Below are 25,138 nucleotides of genomic sequence, written 5' to 3'. Positions count from 1 at the left end.
ACCATCCTATATTCAGGGAGTACTTGTTCCAAGCTCAAATACACATCCCACGGTCAGTCCTGTTCTTCTCAAATTGAAATTTTGTCACTAAAAGCAAGTGTCATAATGCTTTCTCCGAAATTAAATTTATTTTAACAAAGGATGTTCATGATCATTTTATTCATTCTATTATACAAAGCTTGAAATTCTAATGCATGTAACATGGCTTTCTAAGTTTTGTAATACTAAAGAGGCCTTTTACAAGACAGTTAGAACATGATAGCATCAGCTGTTAGTGATGTGATTTGTATGTTGCATACCAAAATTAGTTGGCTGTTAATTTCGAATGTTCAAGCTGCTCCTTTTTGTTTCTTGCACCACTCTGTGCCGAAGTGCTATCATGAGCTTTTCTTCCTTCTATTAATCGCCTCTTGTGGTTCTAAACCATGAGAAGTGGGCTACCAAGTAAATAAGTTTTCTCAATTTGCAGAGTATAACTTCATGGAGTTTCATCCAACCATTGCAATACATTAGCATATAGTAGTTCAAAGGAACCATCCGCTCATTGATTTGCGCAGTTCAACCAGGATAACTATTCTATGCTGTAAGTGGCTTCTTTTAGCAATTTTGTGTTTGTGCTGCATTTTGATTGGCATTTGTAGTATTAAATGCTGAGGGCAATGTTTTAGATTTAGTCTCCATAAAAAAAATTCTTCAATATAATTCTGTATTCCTGTTTGAAAATGATATATTTCCAGCTACAGATTTGGCGTATGAAGCACCTGGTTCGGGAGATCTTTCACAGAGATTATTGCTCAATATCAGATATTAAGTTTGGGGGATGAAGGCACATTCTGAGCTGCGATTATATGACTCTTAAGGTCATGATACTTGTCTTTCACTCTTCATCAACTTGTTACCCTTTTCTAGCAAGCATGCAAGCTTGTCTGGTATAACCGCAAAGCAAAAGCTAAAGTACATTTGATAAAAAATACTATAATTTTCTGGTGATGGGAGAAATATTAGTTGAATACCATCTTGATTAACTAATCATACATGCAAAGGACCTCTGGATTGCGATGGAAAATTTACACATAAGATGGAGAAGTGCGTCATCCTTCAGGGACCAAAATGATAACTTGTGATAGTAACTTTCTGATTTGATGTTATTCTTGTGTATTCTCTTGATTTGAGCTTTACCTTTGCAGATTGGATTTATCTTAACTAGTTTTAAAGTATATATTCTCTTTAATATTTCTTTAAAAAAATTCTCATCAAGACTATGAGAAAGATATGGGACGTTCCACGGAAGAAGTTTGCATAGTGATAGCATATTTGCTGAAATACTGTGTTTGTTTTGAGAAGGGACATCAGGTCTCATGATAAATGGTGGTGTTTGGTTAACTAGTTAAGAGCAGCTAGACATATGTGCCCATTATAAGATCATTGTGCAGAGGATCAATCTCAAATTCTATTGGTAACTTTGGTGTGTTGAGTTATAAGTAATCAACACATTTGATGAAAGCATAATGGTGCTATGGACATAGTTCAGCATGCATCATCCAGAGCATAAGGGGCCCTTATTCAGTTCTTGAATGGTTATTTGAACCTTATACATTCACATTGAGTGTCTGGCAGTATAACATTCCAACCTAATATTTTCTTCCATTTAACTTGGCCTATAGAAATTTGGTGGATTTATGCATCGTGCTTAGGCAAATTGGTCTTGTTGACTCAGAAAAGTGTCTTATGAAAGAACATCATAAGATATGGCATGAGGAGAAAGTCATTTTAATAACTGTCATCACCAAATAATCAATATTTGTGAGACAAATATGGTAGTGTGACCATGTAAGTTATTTATGTGAATGTCTCCCATCTTGATGGAGTTCGAATCTGATATGTTTATGGTTATTTGCTATCTGTCTCTTTGTATCTCCATTTAGTACCCCTCCTCCCAAGAATGCATTTTCTTAGGGAGCTCTTCATTCTGGAAAATATAATCAATGATTTTATACTCAATATAATTTCCACTTCTGACTCTGCCACACTCTTTTTGTATCTCAGCTGTGGACATAAACATGGATGCAGAGCCCTTGTGACGACTTTTCGGTCCATGAGCACTTGGGGCCTTAAGGGGAGTTGTCTTCCTACGACAAACTGGTTCACTTCCTGCTCATGCTCGATTGTGGTATACATGACTGGCACAAAGGCTTGTCATGATAATTCTGATTCTGTGCAGTTATGTGATTTATATGAAAATGACTCAATCTTTGACAAATTCGAATGTTGCCTGAGTGGGGATGGACTTCGGGTAGCAACAGGTTCATACAGGTATACTTCTGCTTAATAAGCTGACATGTCCACTATGTAACTGTGTTACTTTGATTCCAAGTCCGCAGTTTTATGTTGATGCTATGTTCTCGTTCATGACTACAGCAATCTTTTCCGTGTTTTTGGTTGTGCTTCTGGGAGTAATGAAGCCACAACTTTGGAAGCCAGTAAAAATCCCATGAGGTGAGGGCAGTATTTGATGATTGCTTGAAAGCAAAACTTAAATTAAATTCTTGTTTTCTTTTCTTTTGGTTCTGAAAACATACATGTTTAATCCATTTCTTTCTCGTGAATCATTTATTTATTTATTTTGCAACCAAGGTTTATGATTAATGCAGTAACTGTTTTTCCTTATTTGCTTAATGTTCCCTAATCATATGTAGGAGACATGTCCAAAATCCAGTGAGACCTGCAAGAACTCTTGGCAGTTTAACTCGAGCAGTCAGGCGAGGTTGGTCTTCCAAGACCCTCAATTCATCATGATTGTTTTCATGGCTATTTAATGACAAGTAGATTATATGTTTGTTTCAGGACCTGAAAATCAAGGAATTGATGGAAACGGGAACGGATATGATTTCACGACAAAATTACTTCATTTGGCATGGCATCCAACTGAAAATTCTCTCGCCTGTGCTGCGGCTAACAGCCTGTACATGTATTATGCCTGAAATTGTTGCAGAAATAGTCATCACTCATCCCGATTCTTTTTTGGAGGTTGTTCCTCGAGAAAGCTCTCATGCTTTTCAGACAACAAACCAGAAATCATCATGGGTGTCAATAGATGCTCACACATTCTATAACAGAGCAAGATGAGGCAGGCTGCATTCCATGATTACATTTATCACCTTAACTTCCCACTTCCTTGCCAACAGCTTGCTTCTGATTCTTTTTGGAGAAAGACGAAGATGTTTGTATTTCGGTTATATTGTGATCAATTGTTCGGCTTCAAGAGCGCAAATGAAGGATTTTGAATAGATCTATGTCTAAGTCTTGCAACTCTAGGAGAAAGGGAATCAATGGCTTGTACTGCTGAACCTGATTTTTGAGGCTTGTGAATGCTATCATTATTATTGTTTCTCTTTCTCTGCGCCCTTTTTTATTTCACCTCAACATTGTTCAAAAGTCTTGAGCTCTCTGTTGTTCTGCTGATGTTAACTACTGTGAATTTCTGATAAATAAAAGTTTCAGCCAGGATATTTAATATCAGAATTCCTGTTTCCAGTTTGATTTTATCTTCTTGTATTGAATATTTTGGATCTAGAACTTGAGCCATTTCTTGGATTTTTCCGAAGAAATAGAAAGGACTGATATTTCTACTGAAATCTTAGTAAAAACCCTAATGTTTTCACTGATTTTTTTTTTTTCAATAATCATTAATCATGGAATTATTATTCAAAAGGTGCGCATGGTCATTCAAAAAGATGTTATATACATTATAGATACAAAATAATGTTCCATCTATTTCATACATTTCTGTTGCTTCTCTAATGGCTAGAAATTTACAACGAACCCAACGAATATGTGCAGATAAATTACAAAGTTTCAACTGAAATGCATACAATTCAGCTATTTTTGCAGAGGTATACAGAACAAAATACAGAAATTCAATGTAACACTAGATGACTAGGAATTGTGTCAAAATCCGCATTTTGGCTACAAATTTGATTCATTAATCGGGTCAGAAGCCTTGAATTTTGTTTGTTTTCTTTGATTCCGTCACAAGAGATTCTGTCTTTTGCCGTAAATATGCATGACTAACACAGCAAGACATTGCTGGGATTGATCTCAGTGTCATTGAATTCCACATCCTTTCACAGTATTCACCTACCTTAAACAGTGACAAATCACCGGTAACCCTGACAGGAACAAGATCCATCAAGAATGATGATAACTCTTTATCTGTGATGTTAGAAATCGTCTTTGTAGTATTGGGAGGTTCTTAAAAATATGAATTGGGCTTCCAGGTTTACTCAATATGAAGGAATTCCGTCTCTGGAACATATCCTGATAAAACCATTTCTTGGTTCAATTCTCTCAGCTTCAAATATATTTCTTTTGAACATGGATGAGAACTATCTTGAGACAGAAAAACATGAACTTGACCACTGATCTCAATCCAACTGCATCCAGGCTCTTTTTTTACTCTATGATTAGACATCATTCTTCTAATCCTAGCAACATCATTCCATCTTTTCGAAGAGGCGTATGCATTGGCTAATAATACATAAGAAGAGTCCATCAACGGCTCCATCTTAAACAGCTTCTCTGATACTCTTTCAGCAACATCAATGTTTCCAAGCATTCGGCAGGTTGCTAGAACTGTTTGCCAAATCGAAATATCTGGGACTAGTGACATTTCATTAATAAAGCTTTCGACCTCGTCAAGCCTCCCTGCTCTGCAAAGAATGCCAACCATGCAAGCATAATGCTCAATTGTTGGAGTAATTCCATAAACACACTCCAAGGAGTCAAAGTATTTCTTCCCTGCATCAAGTAATCCGGCATGGCCACAAGCTGAGAGAACACCGATGAAGGTAACGTTATCAGGCTTTATGCCTTCATCCATCATATATTGAAATAAATTGAGTGCCTTCTATCAATAACCATGTTGAGAAAACCCACAAATCATTGTGCTCCAGTAGACAATGTCTCGTGAAGTAGAGCCTTCAAAAACATCCTTTGCATGTCTAATACACCCGCATTTTACATACATGTCAGTAAGAGCAGTAGAAACATAGACATCAGAGTGTCCGGACTTATGGTCCAAGAATGCAACTGACGACCAATATCTAAAGCTGCCAAGTTGGAGCAAACTCTCAAACAACTAGCAAGAGTAAACTCATTGGGTAATACACTTTCTCGATGCATTTGCTTGTATGTCTTAATAGCTTCCTCACCCTGATCAGCCTTTGCATATGCTGTGATAATCACAGTCTAGGAAAATACATCTCTCTCTTTCATCCTATCAAAAACCAGGAGCGTATTTTCAATAAGACTACAACTAGTATACATATCTACAAGAGATGTCCCAACAAATGAATCCTTATCAAGGCCATTATTTAAAATGTGAGCATGAATTTGAGTCCTATAGATGCCTGTCATTAAGCTAGTGCAAGACCTTAAAATGCTGATAAATGTGTACTTGTTGGGTGTCAAATTTTCAATCAACATCTGTCTGAAAATCCTCAAACCTTCCTCACAATTTGGTCCACTATGAAATCCAGATAACAAAGTATTCCAAGAAATGGTATCCTTATCCATCAACTCATTGAACACCATACAACCATCTTGGATAGCTCCATTCTTCATGTACATATTCATTACAGCATTTCCAAGTGCATTTTCCATTGCAAATCCACTTTTTAAGATAAAAGCATGAACACTAGCACTAAACTTTTCACTTGTCATTTGACAAGCAACACTGGCAATGCTTGCCATTGTAAACTGATTCGGCTTCACTCCCGCATGGTTCATTTTCCTGAAAAGCTCAACAGCTTCAACATCAAAACCTTGCTGATCAAAACATGATATCATTGCACTCCAAACAGCAACATCACGTTCTTCCATCCTCACAAATATCTTACATGAATCATCAACCAATCCACTCTTCGAGTACATATCAACAAGAGCGCAACCCAAATATTCATCAATATCCAGCCCGGTCTTGACAACCAAACAATGCACTACACGACCTAGTCTCACATCACAAGAACATGCACAACACTTTAGAACAATGGACAGTGTGTGTTTGTTGAGCCTTGTCTCAAACTCCATTATCTGCGAGTAAAGACTTAGGACCTTCTTTTCATCACCCATACGAGCATATCCATTGAGCAACGCATTCCAAGAAATAGCATTGTGCTGAGGCAAACCGAAGAACAATTTCTCGGCAAGCCCCACTTCACCACACTTCACATAAAGATCAACCAAGGAAGACCCAACAAACAAATCTGATAAAAAATTAAACTTTATCACTTGTCCATGCAATTGGCGCCCAATACTCAAATCCAAACAAATAGCACAAGCCTTGAGTCCCACAGTAAGTGTAAACCCATTCGGCTGAATTTCCTCATTTTGCATCTCACAGACCATTCTGACGCCCTCTCTTCCCTTATTCTCTAAAACGTACCCTGAAATGAGCGACGTCCAAGCAACAACATCTCTATGAGGCATTTCATCAAGCAAATTGCGAGCATAATCCACAAGACTACATTTTGAATAGAAATTCACCAAACAATCCCAGAGATGAACATCAGGCTGAACATTACTCCTTAGCAAGCGAGCATGAATTGATTTACCTTCAAGAGCCGATCTTTTTGAGGTACAGCATTGAAGCATGATCGAATAACTTCTGAGAATACCTCCATAATCGAAAGCAGCAGGTTGGCGATTCCGAGGAGTGTAGTGAACCGAATTTGGGTGGTTGATGAGGAGCATATGGCCAGAAGGCGGAGGGGTCTGCAAAGAAGACGCCACGCTTCTCATGTCCATTGGTGAAGAGAACTCCATGGAGCTTCTTCAGCTCCAGAGGTGTTCGATATAATGCTTCGAGTAATAAAAAAAACAAAAAAGTGAAAACGAAGAGCCATGGATATAAATTTTTTTTGCATAAGTAACCCTATAAAATTTGGTATTTCAAAATTCACGCCATAAAAATCATATTTGTATATATCCAATAAAGGCTTTCATAATAGTAGTACATCGGTCCCTTTCACTCTCATTTCTTGAGAAGAGTGAGGGGAGTGAGTGCCTACCAAGTAGCGAGAGCTCGATTCTCTGCTGAGGGTATATTTCTGAGAGATGTGAACAGTGGTTGTGTGCGGGTGGTCTCAATGCCTATGTGTGCGAGGGCCCTCCCCTCACTTGCTCTACCGAGGCTTGTACACATCCCCCAGTAATTTAGCAGGGGCCTTGCATCTGCTTTCACTCGTAGAAAAACCAACTTTCCTCATGGGAGTTCTTTTGTGCGTGTGCACACATGTGATAGTTGATAACTATTTTTTGGATTCTTTATTATTTAAAAACCCACTCGCTATTTATTTATTTGTTGGAGAAAAACTTTTAAAAACTTTATTTATCAAATTTCTAAAAAATCATAATTCAAAATTTTCAAATAATGTAAAATAATATGTGCATTTTTAAATAAATTTGGTTAAAAAAGGGGTAATTTCATCAATTTTCAAATTTTACCACAAAAAATTTATAAATTCTCTTAACTAATTGCGTATTTTCAAAATAAATGAAACTTAGGGGATTTTTTAAAAAAAATAAAACAAACTAAAATTTCTGAGAGCTCTCAAAAAAATTTTGATCGCATAATATGAAATTCAGAGATTGGTGGAAACTTCACACCTCCGTAGAGAATGAGGTTACGTGTTAAATAATGCCGGGAACAGCCCACGGTATAGCTTACAAAATGGAAGTTACTTGAGAATCAAGCAATATAAAAAACAATACAGAGAAATCACTATTTCTATCTTTAACTGTTATATTCCTTGAGAATCAAGGAATATCTATAGGATCATGCTATCTCCTAATATGGTACAAATGATAACATAATTACAATTAATTACAACTAATTGATTAATTGATATAATGATGAATTCATTCCTTAATACTTCCCCTCAAGTTGGAGCATGAAGATTCCGAATGCCCAACTTGCGGAGAAGAAAGTGGAAACGATCATGACCCAATGCCTTCGTGAAGATATCAACGAACTAGAACTTGGTAGGCACATAGGAAGCAATAAGCTCACCAGACTGAATACGTTCTCGAACAAAATGACAGTCAATCTTGATGTGTTTAGTCCGTTCATGGAAGACCGGATTAGCAGAAATGTGTAAAACAGATTGATTGTCACAATATAAGTGAATAGGGCCTGAGTTGCGCACGCCGAGAGATGAAAGTAACCTGCGGAGCCAAACGAGTTCGCTAGTGGTGACGGCCATGGAACGGTACTCGGCTTCTACAGAAGAGCGAGAAACAGTGACTTGCTTCTTTGTGCGCCAGGATATTGGACATCCTCCGAGAGTGATGAAATAGCCGGTAATAGATTGCGAGTAGTTGGACAGCTAGCCCAATCAGAATCACAGTAACTGATCAACTGAAGAGAGGTTGGGCGACTGAGGAAGATGCCTTGTCCTGGACTATGCTTGAGGTAACGAAGAACACGAATAGCAGCGTCCCAATGACTCTCACGAGGCTCGTGCATGAATTGAGCCAGTAAATGAACTGAGTAACACAGCTCGGGATGAGTGATGGTGAGATAGAGAAGACGACCTATAAGGCGGCAGTAATGAGCAGGATCGGACAAAACTGGAGCAGTCGAGGACGCGAGTCGATGACGTTGTTAAATAGGGAAAGCGGCAGGTTTAGCAGCGGATAAACCGCAGTCTTCTAATATCTCAAGAGTATACTTCCTTTGTGAAAGAAAAAGACCAGTGTGAGTGCATGTGATCTCAATGCCCAAGAAAAACTTTAAGGGACCCAAATCCTTGATCTTGAAGCAACTGTTAAGATAGGACTTGAAGGAAGTGCATCGACTGGTATTATTCCCATCAATAATGAGATCATTAACGTAAACAAGGACCGCCAAAAAATCAGTACCCGAATAAAATGTGAATAAAGAATAATCTGCCTGAGATTGACGAAAACCATAAACTCGTAAAGCAGTAGTAAATTTAGCAAACCAATTACGAGAGCCTTGCCGTAAACCATATAGAGACTTACGTAACCGACAAACTATCCCAGCAGTTTGCACTGAATACCCCGGAGGCAAATGCATATAAACTTCCTCGTCCAAGTCACCATGAAGGAATGCGTTATTCACGCCCATTTGATGCAATTCCCAATTATTGGCGAGGGCGACTGTGAGAAGGCAACGTACTGTGGTCATCTTTGCAACCGGGGAAAATGTTTAATGAAAATCGAGCCCTTCAACTTGAGTGAAGCCCTTCGCCACAAGGCGGGCCTTAAATCGCTCAATACTGCCATCAGCCCGGCTCTTGATCTTATACACCCATTTGCAGCCGATGGGCCGCTTGCCCAGTGGTAGTGATTCAATTGTCCATGTCCTATTGTCCTCTAGTGCTCGTATCTCAGCGGCCATGGCATCCCGCCAACGTGCATCCTGAACAGCATCCTTATCTGATATGGGCTCAACTTCAGAGTCAAGAGCAGCTAGATAGGCTAGGTGAGACTGAGAAAAATTATGGTATGTGATAAATTTCTGCATCGGATAGACCATACCTAAGGAGTGAGATGAAGTTGGTGCGTGACAAAAGGAAGGCGTTGCAGCTGTGTAGTAGATATAGTCGTTGAAATAAGTGGGGGGTTGACGAGGGCGACTAGATCGGTTTGAAGTAACATCAGAAACCAAGTCAATGATAATGACACTCGAAGGCTGGGCCGGATGAACAAGAGTAGGTGGGTCATTGTGTGGTGTAGGTAGTTGAGACGAATCAATGACAGGACTGGGAATAGATTGAGCCAAAGATGGGTTGGTGGTAGGTGGTTTCAGTAGGGAAGATTGATCAGACGAGCAATGAGGTGGGATGATTTGTGAATTTGGTGTTGAGCTCAAAGGTGATGGGGCAAGTGGAGAGGTGATGGGCTGGGCCTAAGTCGGAATAAGGCTCAAATTGTGTGGAAAATCTAAGTTTGTGGAAGTAAGATCTGAGGAGCTTGAAGGAGGTGGGAAATGAGCTGGAGAAGTAGTTGAGTTTTCGAATGGAAAAATGTGTTCATGAAAAGTCACATCCCGAGAGACAAAAATTTCTTTTGATTCTAAATCATAAACCTTCCACCCTTTGGTAGCAGGAGGATAACCCAAGAAAATGCATCGACGAGCACGAGGTGCAAATTTATCGTTATTACATGGAAGAACCTTGGCATAACACAAACAATCAAAAACTCTAAGATGATCATAGGAGATGGATGCGTTGTAAAGAAGTTCAAGAAGGGATTTACCAGATAACAATGGGGGTGGGGGTATGATTAATCAAATGAGCAGCTGTTAAAATACATTCACCCCAAAACTTAACAGGGAGGTGTGCTTGGAAGCGAAGAGCCCGAGCTATATTAAGAATATGACGATGCTTTCGCTCAACACGTCCATTTTGTTCAGGACTATAAACACATGTTGTTTGATGAATAATGCCATGATCATGAAATTTTTTTTGAATTTGGCCCAATAAAAATTCTTTGCCATTATCAGTACGAATAAATTTAATAACATTCCCAAAGTGAGTTCGAACCATTATGAAAAAAGAAGTTAAGAAACGGAAGACCTCAGATTTTTCTTTCATCAAATATATCCATGTGGCCCGACTAAAATCATCTCGAATGGTTAGGGAATAATGCTCCCTAGAATGAGACTTAGTATGATAAGGACCCCAAATATCAAAATGTAATAATTCAAAAATAGATTGAGCTCGTTTATTGCTTAATGGAAAAGATGAGCGTGCTTGTTTTGCACGGTGACATGCATCACAAATATGTTCATGTTTCTTATTAAAGGAAATACTTGGAATCATACTCATTACTTGAAAAGACGGATGACCTAGTCTTCGGTACCATGTATCGGCGATTGTCACGGTCTCGGTCGAAGCACCCTCGCAAATCTCCGCCGACTCAATGCAATAGACTCCCCGTTGTAACTCACCCACTCCAATCAACCTCCTCGAGGTTAGGTCATGTAAAAAACATCGAGAAGAGAAATATATCACATAACAATTTAAATCGGCCGTAAGCTTGCCAATCGAAATTAGGTTGCATGAGAAATTAGGAATGTATAACACGTCACGTAAAATTAGATTTGTCCCAATTTGTACATTCCCACATATCGTAGATTGTGAGATGCTGCCATCTGTTGTAGTAATAGGACAAGGTCCGTGGATTCGTGTTCAGTTGGTTAAAAATGCAAGTTGCCCTGTCATATGCTCAGAGGCGCCTGAATCAAGAATCCACGTACCATAATTACCACTGATAGTACCTTGTAGCGGTTCAGCTGCTTGATTTGGCTTGAACGAGCCGAGAAGTCCAAGGAGTTGCTGAATTTCTGTCTCGGTTAGTTGACGTGAGGCACCGTTGATCTGAGCCGCATCAGTAACACCGCCTTGCGCTGCATGAGCCACCACTCCTCTATTGGAGCTGCCTTTTAGTTATTGCTTGCCACATCCACTGCTGCCAACATTGGCACTTTTCTTGCCCGAGCCATCACGGCGTGGCTCCCAATGATCGGGATAGCCAATGAGATCATAACAACGGGTCTTTGTATGCCCTACCTTGCCACAATGATCACACCTTGGCTTTCCATCTCGACCAGCCCTTCTGCACTATCAAAGCATATACTCGGTTTATTACAGGGAGCGGATCCATGTTGAGGATCTGGGATCGAATGGCACCGAAGGTCTCCACATTAAGATCCATTAAAAACTAATGGATCTTCTCGACTTCTTTCTCCTTCACATACCGTTGGGCAGCTTCACACGTACAGGAAAGTGGTTCAGAGTAGTCGTCGAGTTCATCCCACAAACACTTGAGGGCCGTGAAATATTCGGTCACGGACTTTCCCTCTTGTTGTAGAAGACTCAGCTCGTTCTTGATCTGATGCACTCGTGGTGCATTGCCTTGGGAATAGCGCTACTTCAGCTCCTCCCAAATGGCCTTAGCGTCACTCGACGTGATGCTATTTTGCAACCGCTTGTCTAGTGAATTGCAGATCCATGCCGCTACCATGTTATTGCAGATAATCCACCAATGGCGGTTCGGGTCATCAATTCCCGGTGTCTGGATCGAGCCGTCCACGAACCCAAGCTTGTTTTTCCACCACCAAAGCACGCCGGATTGTCCGTACTATCCCGCATAATTGTCTCCCGTGAGCAGTTGTGTGGTCAGTATCATTCTTGTATGATCAAACGGGTGGACGTAAAAAGGTGAGGAAAGAGCCGGAATCTTGATGTTTTGCTCGGCGGCCATGGTTTGTGTTTGATGACAGTTAGGGTTGGCTAGGGTTTCGTGGTTCAAACAAAGCTCTGGTACCATATGAAATTCAGAGATTGGTGGAAACTTCACACCTCCGTAGAGACCGAGGTTACGTGTTAAATAATGCCGGGAACAACCCACAGCGTGGCTTACAAGATGGAAGTTACTTGAGAATCAAGCAATATCAAAAACAATACAAGGAAAGCACTATTTCTATCTTTAATAATATGATACAAATGATAACATAATTACAATTAATTACAACTAATTGATTAATTGATATAATGATGAATTTATTCCTTAATACATAATATATATATATATTAAAAGTAAAATATGAATGTAACAAACTTTTAGATAAAAAAAATTAAGATTTAAAATGTGTTTTCACAAGCTTAATGTCGAATATATATATATATATATATATATATATATATATATATATATATTTAAAAAATAACAAATATTTGTTTTTATAAGATGTGTGAGTATGAGCTATTACATCACTCGATTACTATACACATCACACAAAATATTTATTTTTAATATGCTGTTAACCACAGAATAGTTTTGGCATGCCAAACAGAATTTGACAAAAAGCATTATGATATATTGCAAATACTTTTTTTTTTCCTATTTAAACACTTGAAAAATTTGTAATTACATATAAATCTTTTATAATCGAAATTCAGGCCAAAAAAAATAAAATAAAATAAAAAATTAGAAAACATGAGTGAACTCTGAAGACTAATTATGATCATTGAAAACGTGTTATTACAGTGGGACCTAAAAAGGACATCATCAAAGGGATTTCCCTTCAAAACCCCGGACACACATTAAAGTTACTTTTCACTCCTTTGCTTTTTTTCTGTAAAATTATATATTCCCCCTCCATTACTCTGTTTATTTACACCCCAACCCTTTTCATTTTATTTAAGTGTAGTTAAAAAAATAAAAAAATATTTAGCACTTACCCAACGTACTAAAATGATACTATTGATTATACATTTTTTTTTCAATCGTAAATGGTTTATTTATAAAACTCTAAATATATTTCAATTTGAGTGAGTTTAATAAAAATGCTTTAGTTGCAAGCGGTTGAAAGATTTTCTTATAATGTATTTTTTTATTTTGATTTTATATTAAGTGTTTTATTTTTAAGATAGTAAAAAGTTTAGTTATATATTTGTATTTCTATAAGTCTTCACATAAAGTATACTTTAAACTAAGACTCTCAAATTAATTTGGCTTAGTTTTACTGATTTATTATTATTTTTAAATAATTTTTATTTTAATTAACAATGATATAAATTTAACATTACAAAGCACATATTCAATATTAGAATAAAATACATAAATGCTAATGATCTTTTAGTTGATTGACAACATATCCCCTGAGGAGAACATTAATGTCGCATTGAGAAAATTGGTCCAACTTCAGTCGTGTATATTTTTAACATCTGACTTGTCCATATTTTATTAAAAAAATACATTCTAATATCTATAAGATTTTTTTACAAATAAACGATAAACGCCCCATTTAAAAGATAAAGTCGGGGACGTGATGTGGGAAAGCAGACCAACCCACGTATCCTCACCTCGTGGGACATGGGATTCGATCTGGGTTTCTCACGAAGCCCACGCACTCATCGACTCAGCCAGTGATCGATCAAGATTTTTTTCCATATCATCAATGATAGAAAAAGACTAGATAATTTTAAAAAATAATTAAAAAATAATAGTTTCTTTAATTTAAAAAAGCAATTTATATAAATTTGAGGACTTTTTAGATATTTTGAAAAAATATATCAGGAGTTTTGGGCAATTGAAATTTGAGAATAAAATTAAAATAAACACTATAATAAAGATAATTTTCCCGCCAGTGGTTCGCATAGGGGTATTTTCGTCAAACAGTCATTGTTCTGATCACCACCGGTGAGCTTACCAATGTACTTGAATTTGCCAGCTGGAGTGACAGACGAGCTGTGATCCAGCGTCGGTGGGACTGAACCGGATTCGATTCGCGGTTTATTTGAACCGATCTCTCGACCGGTTCATTTCCTATAAAAACCGAACCAAATAGAACAAAATAGAAGAAAGAGAGAGAGAGAGAGAGAGAGAGAGAGAGAGGTCGGAATGGGGCAGTCGAGCGGCTCCGTATCCATAGACGTGGAGGGGGTCTTGTTCGGCGGCGAGGTTAGAGACTTAGAGCTTTCCCAATCCATCGGCATTGTGTTTGGTTTTGTCTGAAAACCCTTGTTTGATGAGCCTCTTGTTCTTTTTCTTTGAAAAATCTCATTAATGGAAACTTTGTTTTCTTTTCTTGTTGATTGATGGTGGGTTTGTGTTGCTCTTGTTCTGTTTGTGTTTGCCTATTTTATGATGTTTGGGTTCTGTTTGGTTTTTCAATTTGCTTTGTTCTAAGTTGGATTTTGAGGTATTTCTTGCTTCTTAGTTGTGGATCTTGTTTTTTCAAATCAAAGTTCATTGTTTTTGGGATTTGATGATATATGATGATTTCACAGCATTTTTTTTTGTGGGAAACATGATGTTGTTTTTCAGCTTTTGAAGTTTACTTTTTGATTGAAAAGCACCCATTTTTTTATCAAAAACCAAGGATAATCACTTTTATCGTTTTTACTCAAATAACTTTACTGTCTGATGAAGAGAGAAATTATCAAATTTTGTTGGAATTGTAGACCTTTCTTCATTGTTGAGCTTTGGCATTGATGTATTGCTTGATGTTTCATGAATTTAATTAATTGATATAAAAAACTGTATCTTTTAAGAATCTGTCTCCGAATATACTGGACAAGAACTTTGTATTATTGTACTGCTTTGTTTATTTATGCGTATATTTTTCTGTTTCTATGATCAGGCACATATTAGGACATCTTTTTTTTGGTACTGAACTGTTACTGTCATTTGGCTCATCCCCTTTTTCTTTCTGGGCTGCTTTTCTTGAATTATTAATTATTTGGTCCTGGTTTAGTTTTTGCTTTTTAAAATGGCTTGTGTGATTAAATATTGATAATATAGATTTATAATTCAAAGCTCATTGAAGTACTTTTAGATTAGCTGTAGTACTCTATCTATCACCAGGGGCCCATGTTTTTAATGAAGTAAAGCCTTAACATATCTTTCTTGACTAATAGTTGTTCATTCGGCTAAGTGCAATGTGAATATATTTCTGATGATATAAAAATAATAATAATAATAATAATAATAATAATAATAACAAATAAAAAATAAAGGGTCACTTTCACTGATGAGGTGTTGTTCAGAAGTTTGAGAAATGGCTTATTTGAAATTAGCTTGTGAATTGCCTAGAAAGAAATACAAGAGAGACATAAGATAAAAGAAAGATTAGAAGGAATCTTTCCCAATTGTAATGGTAGCATTCATTGTTAGAAAGATATTGATATAAAGTTGTAATGTTTGTAGCTTTTTCAACCACTTGGGCACTGAAGCAATGTGAGATCAACACTTAACCATTATCTACTTTAATAACCTCAGATTGCAAATCAAGGCCTATTTTAGAATCTGCTAGTGTTATGAGGTCATGCCACTATGAATTCTTGCACATTTGCTGTCGTGAATGTTTTTGAGTAAGATCATATATGATGTTATTCCCTTGTCATTTTAAGAATATTTGATTGATCTATTTTTTTATTATGTCATGGCCATTTATGAAATTATTTGTCGCTATCATTGCACTCTTGGACCATAAATTGTGCCGATCTATTCATTTTATTTGTAAACAGAAATTTTGGAATGGACTAAAATTATTCACTGTTTCTGAACTATTCTTAAAACCTCTTTTGGGTTCACTAAGCACAATGAATATAGGATTATAGTTAGTACCAAAATTGCACTTTCACCTTTTGTATTTTGTGATTGTAATGACTTATCCATGATTCAAAAATGGCTTCTTCAGGAGCATATCATACAAACCCGCCATGGCTTGGTATCTGTTACAGTATTTGGAGATCAAGAGAAGACTGCACTCGTTACTTATCCAGATGTAGCTTTAAATTGTAAGTCCATCCCTGACTTTTATTGTGACTGCTATTTACTTTTCACCTTGTCTTCTTCCTTATATTGTGTTTGTAGTTTGTCCATATCTGTATACTGCATATAACTATGATCGTATTCCATGCTAGAATGCAGTATTTTCCAACTGGTAATGACATTCTTTTGCCATTTTTGTTAAACATAATCTTCATGACCTGCATTTTATAGCATTTGGATTACTTTTCCTACTGCTGATATTTGTTATCTTCTCTTTTCTCTCTATCTATTTTCACAACTCCCATTTTGTTGTAGTATTGATGCTCAAAATGTGTCAACTTATCCTTTTTATTTTTTGGTGGGTGGGCACAACCAGATATGTCCTGCTTTCAAGGATTGTTTTTTTGCCCTGAAGCTGCTTCTCTACTTCTTCACAATTTCTGCATATATAACATCAATCCTCCAGGGCATGAGGTCAGTGCTTCTTCCAGTCCCTTGTGAACATTTTGTGAACCGCATTAGGATAGATATCATTCTAAAGTATTCAGCTCTCATGATTTCGGTTGTCATCTTCTCAAGAGTTCTTGCAGTTAGGTGCTGCTCCAATTTCTTTTGATATCCCAATTCCTTCCATTGATGACTTAGCAGATCAGGTCGCTGATGTTCTTGATTTCTTTGGGTAATACTTTAAAAACCTTTATTTTTATTTCCTCTTGATTTCCATTTGTATATGATTCAATGGTTTGCTGTATTTCAGATTGGGTCCAGTGATGTGTTTAGGAGCCATCGCCGGTGCTCATGTTCTCACTGTTTTTGCTGTATGTCTCTTTTGCAACAATGCCTGAAAACATTGTGCACGATGTGTTTTCTGATTTGTTTTTGCCCATTGCTTTTTTAGATAAAATATAGAAAGCGAGTTCTTGGTTTGCTACTCATCTCACCTTTAAGTAAGGCACCTTCTTGGACGGAATGGTTTTACAATAAGGTATACGATCTTATACTGTTCTTCTCAACATTGGCTAATAGTAAGTATGTCAATCTTTAACTGAAATCCGAATTTTCAGGCAATGTCTAATTTACTCTACTACTATGGAATGTGTGGCTTGACAAAAGAATGCTTACTTCAGAGATATTTTAGCAAGGTATTAGAAAATTCCCATCGATTTCCTATCTCATCATGGTCAATCTACAGAATCTTATTATTATGTTTATGGGTTTTTTATTTTAGGGAGTTCGAGGCAGTAGACAGGCCCGGGAGTCCGATACTGTACAGGCCTGTAGAAGAGTATGTGTGTTATTGTCACTCTTGTTTGCATGGAGAAGAAGCTGTATTGTTTTTTCTACGGGTAATTTTATTGTTTATGCTTTTTTTTCTGCAGTTTCTAAATGAAAGACAAAGCACAAATGTGTGGAGATTTCTTGAGTCAATTAACAGGTATTGGCCAAATCCTTCTAGTTAATAATTTGATTACACTTGTCATAAAATGTTTTTAATTAATTTTCAGGAGAAATGACATAACTGAAGTATTGAAAAAACTACAATGCCGAACACTGATAATTGCAGGCGAGAACTCTATGTTCCATTCTGAAGCTACCCACATGAGCTCGAGATTGAATCAAAGATATTGTGCATTTGTAGAGGTATTCTATTATATCCGATTCTATTCAAATGGTGATTGCTTAATTTTTACTCTGACTAAACAATGATGTCAGGTCAAAGCTTGTGGATCATTGGTCACGGAGGAGCAACCGCATGCAATGCTAATACCAATGGAATACTTCTTCGCTTGGTATGGGTTCTTCAGACCATGCCAGTTCATTGGGAGCCCGAGGAGTCCCCTAAGTCCATTGTGCATCTCCCCGGAGCTTTTGTCGCCGGAGAGCATGGGTGTGAAGCTTAAGCCAATAAAGACTAAGGTCTCTGTATAAGTTTTAAGAGTACTGATAAAGGTGTGTGGAAAGTGGTTTCCTTGCTGTTTCGGACTTTTTGTAGATACTAGGAGGATGAGATACCAGCAAATACTATCAGATTCAGTTGTAGTCAGAACAATCATATGTACATCGACATTATTTATGAACTGATTAAAATAAAGAAAAGATGTTCATGATTCTCATGTTCATCCTTTTCTTTTTAGGGTGGACTCAAAGCACTAATTAAGTCCATGGAAGTTCCCGTGAAGCTTAAAAAGGTTACTTTTCCTTTCCATGTATACCGCTAAAAATGTTATAATTTTGGAATTTATGCAAGTACAAGTCACCATTTTTTTCACATAATGTTCACAATTATGACTTTTGCAAGGCATATATATATATATGCAATTATGAATTATTGTGGTAAATATCTAAATTATTGCCTCTATTGAAGCTTTATTAGTGGATACAGATGGTAAAATAGACTTGCAAACAACAGTGAAGAAGATATTCTCAAGTAAACATGATGCATAGTTGGGTGTCCACAACATCATTCCGGTGTCTATGCTCACTGGTTTTTAATCAGAAACCCCCAATTGCTCCGCCGGAGAAACAAAATTAAAGATTTGTATTCATTTTGATACAAATTGAAAGTGCTCAAATAATGAAGCAAAAGTAGGGTCCTCACCCAAAAAATTTACTCTATATTCAGAACTAATCTTTGATTAGCTAATAAGAGAGAAATCACTGAACCATCTCCTATTAATCCCTGCAACCTAATGACATAAATTAACTAGTTTCAGCAGTATGCGAATGCAGTAAGAACACCATCTAAACACCAAATAACTAGATTTTATTTGCATTGCAAATTAAATAGACATCATCTTTCACAGCATACAGGCATTGAGAAACATTCATTCAGTATGATACTTAATACTAAAGCATCTAAATCACAATAATGTAACAATGGTTAATGAGAAACAGGAAGGACCTGTGATTCATTGGAGGCCCTGAATTGTTGAGCTATTTAGCAGGCATTGAACCATGAACTAGATGAAGGAGAGTTTTCTCAAGCTCTTCGCCATTGCTCCATTCGTGGATTGCAGCCTTAATGAGCTGAGCATTGTCATTGATGCGCTTCCATAGAGGGTAGTTTTTCCTCGGCATCACATGGTCTCCTTCAGTAAGTTTGAGGGAAGGGCAGTAGTCTCCCATACCATCACCTATATAGATGAACTGCTTCCTCTTCCCAGATACTGATGCTCGAATCCGCTCAATGACTTTTCCCTGATTATATTAAGTGTCATACTAGATGAAATTTCTCATATTTCCAGCTGACATTGTTGATCACAAAGACAATGGAAGGTCCAATACATTGATCAGACAAACTGGCTTGCATATGGAGGCAGTAGTAGTACCTTAATTGGTGAACCATATAAAACTATCCTGCATGTTATGCTTACTGATTTTTAGATTTCCAGTACAAGATTATTTACTAACAAGTATGTATGAAAGATCAATTCTGAAATGCAGATTGACATACAGAAAACTTAGTGTGCATCATGAATTGAATCTCAAAGTTGTCTGTGAATCATGGCTTTTCTATATTTCACCTTTTGTCTGAAGATCTGGCTCAGTGGAGCTTTTAGACATTCAGAAACTCATAAAGCAAGCATTTTTAGAAAGTTAGGAGAAGAACAAAATTTACAATTTTTTAATAACAACAGAACCAGCAAAGAGATGACAGCTAAACTATCAATGTTCCAATAAATCATGAAAATCAAAATCAATCAGAATCATACCATTATGAAATACACATATACATACACATTAAACATTTGTTCAAACGTTAAAGGGCTAATATACTGTACATGCTTATCTGCAAAACTGCTAGAAATTACAGTTTTTGCAAGCACAACAGCAGCATCACAAAGATGATAATTAAACCACCAATTATACTAACAATTGGAAGAAAAACATGAATTTGCTCAACTGAAAAAGATTTGGATTACAAAATAATCAGAATCATATGATCAATACAAATTTAGAGAGATGGTATACCTTGCACATATTTGGAGGACAGAGACTGCAACCATGAGGAGAGGTAGTAAAATCATGGTAAGGCAAGATCCTAAGCCTCCCATTTTCATCAACAAGGAAAGGATTTGAATTGATCTCAGAGAAGCACCCAATAATCCCATGGTGCTTGAGAATGGTCTCAATGAAGAAGATGTTGGCATCACTGATAACCCTCATATCACACCTGAAACCCATGAATCACCCAACAAAATCCATAACCAAAACTCAAATCAATAAAAATAACACTCATAGAACCCATACCCAAGATCAAACGCGAATTTGATGGCATTGACAACATGAGGATCCAAAGGAGCTCTCTTGAGGCAATCGGCAATGGCTTCCACGGTCTTCCCTTGAGAATGGAGCTCATTCATCATCCTATCCTAAGAAAATAAATCAAAATACAAAAGAACATCACTACTAGAAATGGAGAAAGATGGGAACTTTGGGATGGAACGGATGGGAAAAGAGAAAGGTGATACTATAAGAGAGTTCCAGGGCATGGTGAACATGAGCTGCTTGAAGAGCTCCGCTAAGCCGAACTCTCTGATCACCCAGTCATCACTGTCGCAGTTGATGAGCGTCTTATCGAAGTCGAAGACGACCACCGTCTCCGCCATTGACGACCTCCTCCTCGTCTTCCTCTCGCTCTCTCTCAAAATGGTCGTCAATGGCTATTTTAAGTAGAGAGAGAGGAGCAAAATTATATATAACACCCCAAATTTATTATTATTATTATTAGAGTTTGATTATTTTTGCATGGTTTGGTTGGGAAATGGAGGATTTTTTTTTAGTTTTAATAAATAAAAAATAAAAAATAATTATTATGATCTCAACTAATTAGGTAACTAATTGATATATTTGATTTCCGTTAAATTAAAATTAGAATCGAATTTATTTAGAAGTTTATAAGTTATTTGAGCTTCATGACATGTTTTGATTGATTTTTTTTTTAATTAAAAAAGACTTCTCCAACTTGTGAATGAACGTAGAGAGGCTTATTTTTTAAAAAAAAAATTATTATTTTTTTCATGGTTTTATTCTAAAATTTGAAGGTGGGATTGGAAAGATATAGTGGCAAAATATCATCTGCAAAAAAATTCAGTAAAGCGGCATAAATATGCAAAATTAATGGAATGTTGTTACTCCTGGCTATATATATATATATATATATACATATATATTTCGACAAAGAAAATGTAGAGGGGTTAAGATGAAAGAGATAGGAACAATTTGGTGGTCTGGGGATTAGTTTAAGTTTTTGTTTTCTCAACCGTAGATATAATAGAAATGGACTTGGACGGCTGAGATTGATTCAATTACTCTACTGAATATAATCTATGACTCAAAATTATCCACTAGAAAAATGCACTTCATTAAGATAATTTATTCAAACTGACAATTAAAAAGCCAACATTGTTTCACAAAATAACAATCCTGCTTCAACAGCTGAAATCTTCAACACTATTGCCTGGTCACATGGCTTTTAAAGAGCTTCATAAAACTAGGTTAAGTATGAATACGTGAAGAACAAATGCCAGTTCCCAAATTCATATCTTCATAAACCAGCCTGACCATCTCTAACCATCTCTAGCTTTATAACAGAGTAGATCGAAAGGGAATATTTGGTCAAGAAGCAGTAAGTCTGAAAAGTGATTTGCATTATTATTCCTAAAATAAGCTCTTCTAAATAATAAATTCTATTAGCTTTTGGGGGATTAACCAGTTCTTGCCATGCCATTGGAAATGAAAATGAGGGAAGAAACTCACTGGTTTATTAGTTTCAGGTGAGTCCAGATCCTTTTGTGGTTATTTCACTGCCATGACTTGCATTTTATGCCATGCAACCACATCTGTATAAGCTAGATTGCCTCCAAATATGTCCAAAGCACTACCGACTGTGACATCGACACGCCCACTGCCTGCTGCCTTTATCCTCTCTAAGTCGGCCATTGTTGTGACACCACCAGCATAAGTCACAGGAATCTAAACAGACACAAAGATCAGTACAATGTACCTGGAGAAGACTTAACTGAAACTTATAATTATATGTTTCTTGTTAAGACTAGAAAATAGTATCAAGGCCCACCATGGAAAGCATCCAAAACGAAAAGAATAAATCCCGCACATGGAAGCTTATAGATGCTAGAGTTTACGGCGAAAAAAAGAAAGGTATTGCTAGGTATGATAATTGAGAAATGGATAACAATATAAATAACACAGCAATTTGCTACTTACAGGTGAGTACAAGCCTAGCAATTCCACAAGCTCCTCATCAATGCCTAACCTGAAATAAAATAAAATAAACAAATTGATGCATTAAAAAAAAACACAGTAGAAACTGCAATAGCACTTTGTTAAGAAGATGAGAAAGATGTGAAACTCTGTGTGAAACCCAGTCTGCAAATTTTTGGGATGGGCATATTTTGAAGCTTATCATCCCATTAGTTAGTAGGTTTACTAAACCATATGTTGTCATGGATGACATTTGTAGCACTTAGTAACTCAGATTGCACTGACTGCTGTGCAAACTATTATGCAATTGCAGTATAATTTGCAGATATTGTTTCTCTTAACCATTTCAACAAAAATGAATTCATGTGTTATGCTAAAACTGTCATAGAGTGGGAGACTATATCATCAAATTTGGGACAACAAATTTCAAAAGGAGATGGTCATTTATATAGATATTCATACCATTAATGGGAATCTAGTAGAAGGGCGGGAGTATTCAAGGATATGAACACATTACCTTAGTTCCTGCTGTTCTTCCTATAGTATTTTCGTCCTACAGAACTACATACAAGAGAAAGTGTTGGTACACAAGCAAGAAACTTAGAACACAAGGAGGATGAACAGGGGTCATATTCATTGCATGACTAGTATACTTATTACTAGATAAGAAAATGAATGCAATGCCCGTTTATAATAAAAGCTGAAGACATTACAGCAAACTTGCAAGTTAATAACATGATTAGGTATTGCTGAGCCCTGAAAATACCACTATGCAAAATGAAATGGAGCTTGACATAATGAGGACAACCATCATTTAAAGAAAATAAAATACTATGGAGCCCCAGCAGATGCTTTTACAAACAAGAGAAGATGGGAAAGGTAGTCTTAAACCCTGATCGCGTAACTGAAAATATAATGCTACTTAATTCAGGGTTTTATCCTTGTATTGTACACTGCCCAATGATAACTGACTCAACACAATAACAATCCTCATAACAACCCAAAGTCCAAAGTAAACTAAAAATACTTGTGAGTGAATATGATTGATAACTAAAAATATGAGTGACAAATAAAACAGCAACTTACCTTTTACCTTCAACATCAACTCCATGAACCAAGAACTCATCAGCATACCCTGCCAATTCGCCCAATGTTTGCTCATCGACAAACACATCACTAAACTTCTGCCATCTATCAGTGACAATGGCATACCTCCCATTCTGAATACCAGAGGGAAATATAAATGCAACAATAAGTAATAATATTTCTTACAATAAACAATTAGGTACATCTTTAGAAAAAAAAAATCTCATAAACCTTTGTTTCTTTTTCACAATAGGGCCTAGATGCTTGATCAAATGTACAGAAACACATTTGCAGAAGGAAAGCATGTAGTTAAAGGATGAGAATATTCGACAAAGTAAAAGGTTGAATAGTGAATACCTTCTTTCGACAACTCAAATCCAACACAAGCCTATGCTTCCCGACATTATGAACAAGCTTCTCCAGACGTTCAAGGTCCACTTGTCCATTATTAAATACATACTGTAAAAGAAGAACAACAACCAGTGACAATAAACTCTTGATAATAAGATAAACAAACAATCACATGTGAATTTCCCAAAAAAAAAAAAAGAAAAAGGATAACATTCCCTTGACATGTTGATAGTTCAACAAATTGGCATTAAACATTAGCAAATTCAAATCCTTATTATCCGAAAAAGGGAAAGTTTGCAAAGGACAAATATTTAATTTGATGCTGCCTGAAAGTAACCAAATACATACCGATGTAACAATCACATGGCTAGCTCCTTCATCAAGATAACTGATGCAATTGTCTGCATTGATCCCACCTCCAACTTGCATACTCCCTATTTCTCATAACAAATCATAGTACTTACATTCGCAAACTTAAAACTAAGACTATGCATCAGCTCAAACAAAATTGACAAGTGAAATTCACATTAATTTTGCAGCGCAGTTTTAACAATTAAATAAGCTAAAATTGTGTTTGTGGCATATCTCATACAATTTCATGCAAAACGTTGAGAATTTAGTAGGATTTATACCTGGAAATGCATGCAAGGCTTCAATTGCTGCAGATTGGCTTGCAACATCGGTGCCAAGCATGATAACATGGCCACCAGTGAGCCCATCCCGCTTGTAGAGATTAGCGAACTCGGCTGAGGACTTATCAGACTCAAAATTGGTAACAAGAGCTGAGGAGGCGCTACTAGCCAAGTCTTGGAGCGTTGAACCAACTATTTGCTTCACTTTCCCCTGAAAAGCTTCAAGATTAAGCATTGGTTATTGAAGAAACTGGAATTTAGGGTTTCTCTTGCTGCGTACCTTGTGAATGTCGATGCAGGGCCTGAAACGAACAGCGCAGCGAATGGGTTGGTAGAAAGGAGATGCTGACCGAAGAATGCCTGAGCTCCAGAGAGATGGCTTGGTTTGAGGATGGTGATGGGATGGCGATGATGCGAGAGGATTCTTGGAGACTTTGAGCCGCCATTGGAGCTCTGGCAGCACGGCCATGGCCACTCTCTTTCTCTTCTTTCTCTTTTTTCAATACTTTTTAGGCGAAAGATAAAATTCCATTATG

General features: G+C 36.8%; 4 protein-coding genes and 1 pseudogene across 6 annotated transcripts; 2 read left to right on the top strand and 3 right to left on the bottom strand.

The window, feature by feature from the left end:
* Window positions 1-2,176: 2,176 nt before the first annotated feature.
* Window positions 2,177-3,522, top strand: LOC120258601 (serine/threonine protein phosphatase 2A 55 kDa regulatory subunit B beta isoform-like). The gene is made up of 4 exons (XM_039266060.1): window positions 2,177-2,313; window positions 2,419-2,496; window positions 2,697-2,764; window positions 2,845-3,522. Exons 1-4 carry the CDS (start codon window positions 2,177-2,179, stop codon window positions 2,979-2,981), a joined length of 420 nt encoding a protein of 139 aa, XP_039121994.1. The 3' UTR covers window positions 2,982-3,522.
* A 250-nt stretch (window positions 3,523-3,772) lies between these two features.
* On the bottom strand, window positions 3,773-6,848 carry LOC120258231 (annotated as a pseudogene).
* A 7,530-nt stretch (window positions 6,849-14,378) lies between these two features.
* Window positions 14,379-18,442, top strand: LOC120258414 (protein NDL1-like). The gene is made up of 11 exons (XM_039265808.1): window positions 14,379-14,493; window positions 16,235-16,334; window positions 16,685-16,782; window positions 16,899-16,987; window positions 17,066-17,126; window positions 17,207-17,293; window positions 17,373-17,450; window positions 17,537-17,593; window positions 17,688-17,743; window positions 17,814-17,949; window positions 18,022-18,442. The coding sequence occupies exons 1-11, from the start codon at window positions 14,434-14,436 to the stop codon at window positions 18,235-18,237; spliced, it is 1,038 nt and encodes a 345-aa protein (XP_039121742.1). The 5' UTR covers window positions 14,379-14,433; the 3' UTR covers window positions 18,238-18,442.
* A 609-nt stretch (window positions 18,443-19,051) lies between these two features.
* On the bottom strand, window positions 19,052-20,947 carry LOC120258416 (thiamine phosphate phosphatase-like protein). The gene is made up of 4 exons (XM_039265812.1): window positions 20,781-20,947; window positions 20,560-20,681; window positions 20,281-20,482; window positions 19,052-19,506 (listed from the first exon to the last, which is right to left on the bottom strand). The coding sequence occupies exons 1-4, from the start codon at window positions 20,916-20,918 to the stop codon at window positions 19,243-19,245; spliced, it is 726 nt and encodes a 241-aa protein (XP_039121746.1). The 5' UTR covers window positions 20,919-20,947; the 3' UTR covers window positions 19,052-19,242.
* A 710-nt stretch (window positions 20,948-21,657) lies between these two features.
* Window positions 21,658-25,105, bottom strand: LOC120258415 (1-(5-phosphoribosyl)-5-[(5-phosphoribosylamino)methylideneamino] imidazole-4-carboxamide isomerase, chloroplastic). 3 transcript variants are annotated; one of them, XM_039265810.1, is made up of 8 exons: window positions 24,883-25,105; window positions 24,603-24,813; window positions 24,319-24,404; window positions 23,977-24,078; window positions 23,620-23,753; window positions 22,537-22,585; window positions 22,069-22,284; window positions 21,658-21,943 (listed from the first exon to the last, which is right to left on the bottom strand). In XM_039265810.1, the coding sequence occupies exons 1-7, from the start codon at window positions 25,069-25,071 to the stop codon at window positions 22,108-22,110; spliced, it is 948 nt and encodes a 315-aa protein (XP_039121744.1). In that variant the 5' UTR covers window positions 25,072-25,105; the 3' UTR covers window positions 21,658-21,943; window positions 22,069-22,107. The 3 variants fall into 3 exon arrangements, with proteins under 3 accessions (XP_039121744.1, XP_039121745.1, XP_039121743.1); XM_039265811.1 differs by having other exon boundaries at window positions 21,658-21,892; XM_039265809.1 differs by having other exon boundaries at window positions 21,658-22,284.
* Window positions 25,106-25,138: the final 33 nt, after the last annotated feature.

The sequence above is a fragment of the Dioscorea cayenensis genome, chromosome 4 (genome assembly GCF_009730915.1).
Source record: "Dioscorea cayenensis subsp. rotundata cultivar TDr96_F1 chromosome 4, TDr96_F1_v2_PseudoChromosome.rev07_lg8_w22 25.fasta, whole genome shotgun sequence".
NCBI classification, from domain to species: domain Eukaryota; kingdom Viridiplantae; phylum Streptophyta; class Magnoliopsida; order Dioscoreales; family Dioscoreaceae; genus Dioscorea; species Dioscorea cayenensis.
Note: the sequence above shows the minus strand (reverse complement) of the source record. Positions and strands in the feature narration are given on the sequence as shown.